The sequence below is a fragment of the Dasypus novemcinctus genome, chromosome 22 (assembly GCF_030445035.2).
Source record: "Dasypus novemcinctus isolate mDasNov1 chromosome 22, mDasNov1.1.hap2, whole genome shotgun sequence".
Classification (NCBI taxonomy): domain Eukaryota; kingdom Metazoa; phylum Chordata; class Mammalia; order Cingulata; family Dasypodidae; genus Dasypus; species Dasypus novemcinctus.
The window spans coordinates 14,005,510-14,012,018 of NC_080694.1; the positions used below are offsets into that span (position 1 = coordinate 14,005,510).

At 39.4% G+C, this 6,509-nt stretch overlaps 1 protein-coding gene across 1 annotated transcript; it reads left to right on the plus strand.

The window, feature by feature from the left end:
* Positions 1–1,323: 1,323 nt before the first annotated feature.
* LOC101413019 (olfactory receptor 14C36-like) lies at positions 1,324–4,850 on the plus strand. The gene is made up of 2 exons (XM_004471180.4): positions 1,324–2,217; positions 4,482–4,850. Exons 1-2 carry the CDS (start codon positions 1,324–1,326, stop codon positions 4,848–4,850), a joined length of 1,263 nt encoding a protein of 420 aa, XP_004471237.2.
* The last annotated feature ends 1,659 nt before the right edge of the window (positions 4,851–6,509 follow it).

Below are 6,509 nucleotides of genomic sequence, written 5' to 3' on the forward strand. Positions count from 1 at the left end.
TTCTCCTGCCTCCAGAAGTACTTGCCAGGCTGTGATGGAACTGTACAAGTAAACAGTCAGTTGGCATGAGGGGCTGGGATCAGTGCAGTTGGAAACAGTGAAGATCAAGAAGCTCAGGAGTGCTGATGAAGGAAATATGCCATGTCTCAAGGAATAGTTGCACACATAAACCTGGCTTTGAATGCCTGTCCTTTCTCTTACATTTCCATGGATTAAATTTTTTTCTTTAACTTTAACTGGACCAGCCTTTGTACTCCTAAATTGTGTATATTAATTGCCAATTTTCAGTTATATTGAGAATTAAAGTATGTAACATGTGAATAAGAGTGAGTAAATTACATGGGGGATTATAAATAAATAAACAGTGTTGTTCATACTATTCATTTGGTTGCTTATGCCATCTTGGCTAAGAAAGGAGCAAAAACAAGCTAAAAGATTTAATAAATACTCGGGGGGGAGGCTTCTTGTAAAATCCAGTTTCAAAATAAATAGAGTACATGATACTAGATGCAAGGCAGAGACATATGTAGCAAATAAGAATGTGGTCATCAGAATAGCAATTCTCAGAGAATTTCAAAATGAAATCAGTATCAAAACTTATATTGATGGAAGTGGAGGAAAAAAATAATTTTCTGTCTTGTGGGCAATTAATAGATTACAAACACATGTAAAGTTTGGAGGGGCTCTCATGCAATAGCAACCTCTTATATTTATCCAGATTGTGATTGGTCATCAATTAATTCCATTGAGTGTTAGCACTTACATAATACTTCTAGTGAGTGGTTATATATAGGCCTTACCTATATTAATTCAATCTTCGACTTTACCAATTGTTCTTCCAAAATATGCTATGTGATGAAAATTAACCGAACATGATTACATGCTCTTCAAGTACATTCTTATACCTTTTATCGCTGCATGTATGCAACTCAAAATTCCCTGTATTAATCATTTTCAAGTGTGCAATTCACTGATATTAGATACACTCAAAATACTCTACTACCATCATCAAAATCCCAAAACTTTCATCACTTAAAAAGGAAAATCTGCTCTCATTAAGCAATAAATCTTTCTCCCACCCTCCCCACTGCCCCAGTAATCTACTATCTGTCTCTATGAAATTTGCTTAGCTTTTAACATGGAAGTAAGATACAGAAGCAACAAGTCTAAAGGAGCTTGAAACAACATTGGTCTTTTCTACCAACTAGTATGAACTTCAGATAATAAAATTGAATAATATCAGTTGATAAATATATTTTGGTTAATTTTTCCCTTACTCTGATTCTCTATTTTCTCTTGCTATCCAAAGCATAATCCTCAAAGATGCCCAACTCTACCACTGTGACTGAATTCCTGCTTACAAGATTTTCTGAAGTTTGGGAGAACAGAGTCTTGCACACCATGCTATTCCTTCTGATGTACTTGGCAACCCTGATGGGCAACTTTCTCATTGTCACAGTAACCACCATGGACAAGAAACTTCACATCCCCATGTTCTTTTTCCTTAGAAATCTATCTGCTTTGGACATGTGTTACATTTCCGTGACAATACCCAAGGCATGTGTCATCTTTCTGCTTGATGACAGGGTGATCTCCATGGCAGGATGTGCAGCCCAGATCTTCTTTGTGTTTTGGTTTGCTTACATAGAGCTGCTATTGCTCACCATCATGGCCTGGGACCGCTATGTGGCCATCTGCCAGCCCCTCCACTACTCTGTGATCATGAACCATTGGCTCTGTGTCCAGATGACACTGGCCACCCTACTCAGTGGTGTGGTCATTGCAGGATTCCACACTGGAAACACATTCCGCCTGTCCTTCTGTCAGTCCAATGTGATCCATCAGTTTTTCTGTGACATCCCCTCTCTTCTGAAGCTTTCCTGCTCTGACACCTTAAGCAATGAAATTTCTATTTTTATCTCTGCAGGGGTTATTGATGGCACCTGCTTTGCTTTCATCACTGTATCTTATATTTTGATCTTTACTACTGTGCTTAAGTTTCGAACCATAGGAGAACGAGGAAGGGCCTTTTCCACCTGTGTCCCTCACATCCTTGTGGTGATTGTATTTCTCAGCTCAGCTGCTGCTGTGTATATGAGGCCAACTCTCAGCTCTCCCACAATTCAGGACATGATCACCTCTGTGTTCTATTCTATAGTACCTCCTTTCTTGAATCCTATTATCTATAGTCTTAGAAACAAGCAGATAAAAGAGGCTGTAAGGAAAATGATAAGCAAAATGCTGTATTTGGGAAAGTGTTAGGATAATTATTTCAAGTTAGTCCCACGTTGATGAGGTTGTTTGCAAAATGCTGCAAAATTAACTTCATTGCCTATTTCTAATTGTTGGAACCTTAACACGAGTTCTAAGGGATAGTCATTGTATTATGAAACTGCATAGAAACAAAGCAAACATACTTCTTTTCTAGGTTTCCCCTCCAAAATTTGCACATACTCTGATGCCTGAAACATCAGTGCCAGTGCTTAAGGCTATTTTCTAAAACTTATATGCTATAAGGTTTCTTTCTAATTACCTCTTCAAAATCCATAGAATACCAGGATAGAAATGTTATATGTTGTTTCCTGGTATATGCAATGATAAAACACATAATCATGTATTTATTCATAAATTAAAAATATCCCTAAACTGTAAATATTATAAAACAGAAGAAGCATATGATGAAGATGTGGTTGGTTGGTAAGATAGATTAATGATATTTCATCTTGTTTTTCATATTATAGAAAAATAGATTTTCAGTAACTATGTTTTTCTCAAGCCAAAAAATATTATTTACAAATCATTTTTCAGTGGTACAATTAGAAAATTTAGACTAAGATTATTTATTAGTAGGTATTCAACTTCTTTTGACAAGAATACATAAAGTTAATTTATTCCCATTTCAATTTTAAAGCTTCTGCTACACTGTTACAAGATGTTGAGAAAATAATATGATTGATGTATGGATATCAGTAGAGTTTCCTATAGGTTTCTCATACATGAGGACCCATAATCCCTACAATAATGCCTGCTGTATGCACAGTAATCTCTAGTGGGTAAAAAATAATTAGCCATTGTGACAGTATGAAATTATTTTATGAACACCAAAAAGAGAAATATTATGTTTGTAAACTATTCCTAAGGGTGTGGTACCCTTTGATTGCATTAAATTCAGTTGCGGGTCCTTTGATTAGTTTACTTAACAATATTGCTATAGGGCTTTTGAGCAAACTGAGGTGAAATGCAGTGGATTTCCCACCCCTTGCTGGCTCTGATATAAATGGACTCAGTGACAGACAGAGGATAAAAGGAACTGTAATATTTGATTCTGCAATATGAGAGAGGGGATTGCTTAAGAACAAAGGCCCCAAGAAACTGGGCCCACGGGGCAGCTCAAGAGGAGTTCAGCCCTGCCATATACGCTAGCTTGCAGCTGAACTTGGGAAGAGCAGAACAGCCAATACTGATATAGGAGGCCTGGAAAAGATAAGCCCTATACTTGGTTGCTCACAGCTGAGCTCCAAGCGATGGCAGATTCTGGAAGGGAAGTCAGAGACCTCTCAGAGATTGGAGTTTATCTTGCTTGACCATGTTCCAACAACTCCAGGACCTGACTTTGGTGGAAAAGTCCCTCTTATGGTGCCTTGTGTTGGACTTTCTGTGACCTTGGAACTGTAAGATTTACCTCAAATATATTTCATAAAAGCCAACACATTTCTGGTGCATTGCATTGGCAGCCCTTTGGCAAACTAAAACAGCCATATTGAATCAATGTATCCAAAATGTAGCAAAATTTCATATTGTAGTATTTAATTTCATGCTCTACGAATTGGGAACATTCTTACATTAATTCAAAGCAGCACTAACACTACTCTTAATTCTAAGATTGTTATTATAGTCTGATGATGTGATTAATTGATTAAATATAATGGTTTCAAACTATTTTGTGTGAAAATTTTTATTGCAGAACATTTGAAGTAAAATGATACTATAGCCCACATATATGAGTAAGCCTTTATATATTATCTATATTTGTAATTGTATTAATGCCTTGTGTAGCTAGTAATGTATAAACATTAATATGATTTAAGATAATTGCAGTGAAATAACTTTAAATACAGGTTCTTCTATATTTTCCACAAAAACAATTTATACCCTAAACAACTTATTCCCTGGTTTTGCATAACTAATTTGGAGGCCCATTCTTTAATGCAAAATCTCTTATTGTTCAGATGTCTCTTCTCCTTTTAGTTCATCAGTTTGATTCACGTATTTTTAGGCTGTGTTATTTGCTGCAGAAATGTTTCATATGTTTATGTTATCTTGTTAATATCTTCTTATACACTGTGGAATTACCTTCTTTATCACTGAAAAGAATCTATATTCTGAAGTCTACTTTATATTAGTGTTAATGTGTGCATTTTTATTTATCTTTTATATATTTAACATATTTGTTTCTTTCTGTTTAAAATGCATTTTTGAAGGAAAGAAAATTTGCCCTCGCCGTCCCTGCTATTCAGTCCCCTTCCTTCCTCACCCAGCCTCACCCCGCCTTCCTTGAGGAGACCATCGCCTACAACCCCTTTAAAGAATATGGGCGGATCCAGGGGAGGGACCCCGGCTTCACCTCCCTACTCGTGACTTTTTCAGCAAGATATGGAAATGTTGTTTTTGGAAACTTTTCTTCATCCCTAGAGACTCAACTCGAAAACCTCTTCCCGCGGGAAGCGCTCCCTAAACCCCTGGGAAGGGGGGCCTTCCTGCAGGCTCCTTCAGGGAACTGCCTTAGGCTGTGGTTCACCTTTTGCCTCTTGTACCCCAGCTGTGCTCACGTGAACCTGCGTGAGCCTTAACTGGAGGGCTGAGCTCCCCAGGCAAGGACTTCTGAGTCTGTTGGTCTGGGTGGGGCCATGAATTTGCATTTCTAAGTAGCTTCCAGGTATCTCTGATGCTGTTGGTCCAGGGGTCACACTTGGAAAACCCCTGGCAGACTGAACCCAAGAGGACAGTTATCTCCCCAGCACCTGGCCCATTGCCCGGCACATAAACGGTACAGCAACCAGCTGCTTTCTGTTGTTGTTGTTTGTTTGTTTGTTTGTTTGTTTTTTTGAGTGACATACACTGGACCCCATCTCAGGTCAGTATTCATTGACAATATAACAACCCAGGCCTGTGGGAGGCACTGGGCTGCAGCAGAGACCAGATAGACATGTCCTGGGGTGGGGTGGGGTGGGGACACAGACTGTGGACAAATTTCCCAGACAGTCGCTGATCCCAGTGGAGCCATAAGGAAGTGCAGGATGCTGCAAGTGACACTGGATTGACCTGGGAGGCGAGTGTGAAGTTTAAGCTAAGAAGGTCCAGAGGATGCGTGGACCTTCCCTCTCCACTCCCTCCCCTGTGAGGGCCCTTCCACCCTGAGAGTCTTGGATTCCAAGTGGAGGTTGGTTGGCTTGATGTGGATGCTTTGGAGTCAGAACAGACCTGGGTTGAATTCCTGGCCCCTCCCGTGCCCCGCTGAGCTGCCTGGAACACTTTTCTTCGCTAATATTCTAATAATTCTTGCCTGTTCTTTGGACTCAATAGGAAAGTATGTGATGGTCTTGGGTGTGTTTCAGGTGTGCAAACCTGAGCCTTGCCTTCAAGCTGTGAAGATGACAGACCTTTCCCATAATCCCATCCATGAACACAGGTGGGAACTACAAGTGGAAGACTTACACAGGAATATTTCTTAGATGACACTGGAACATCAGGACAACTGAAATTCTGAAGCTGTTGAGCTTCTAATACCACGTGGGTTTCAAGGACATTGTACAATGGGTATTTTGTAAAACTTTCTCAGCTTTGGTTCATCAATGCATCTGGATGTAGGATTTTGTTTTTAATACCAGGAAATTTCAGCTACCTCAACCTCCACTGTTGCCCCTTGCTTTTAATATGTTTGCTGATAAAAAGCAAATGTTTTATTTTTTCTTTTGGGTTTGTATGGGTTAACATTCTCCCTCCCTCTTTCTCTCTCTCTCCCCCTCCCTAACACACACATTTCATGCTGCATTTTCCAAATTTTCCAAGTGTTGATAATTTTTTTTCCCCATTACTGCTGTGACCTTGCTTTATGGTGCAAAATTTGACTCTCAATCATTACCCACAGTGATTAAAGTGTGGTTAAGGGCAGAAAAACAGGCTGTGTAAAAATGGAATGGCATCACAGTGGCACCATTTCTTCTCCATCAACGACTTGACTTCCATATGCAGTTTGCAAGTCAAATAGCATTTTCTAAGTGCAGGCACAGGGGCTGTCTCAAAGATATAGCTCTCTTTCCATTTCCACTCAGCCATCTAAGGTCACTTTCCTGCTAGATATGAAAGGTGATACCTGCCATGCTTCTTTCACTGAGAGATGTTGAAACATGCCATAGAGTGGCATTAAAATCAGGACTGGGAATGACTTTCAGACCTTAACTAAACTTCTGCCTCCTAACTTTTGGTGGGACACCGCGAGGGAGCAACTT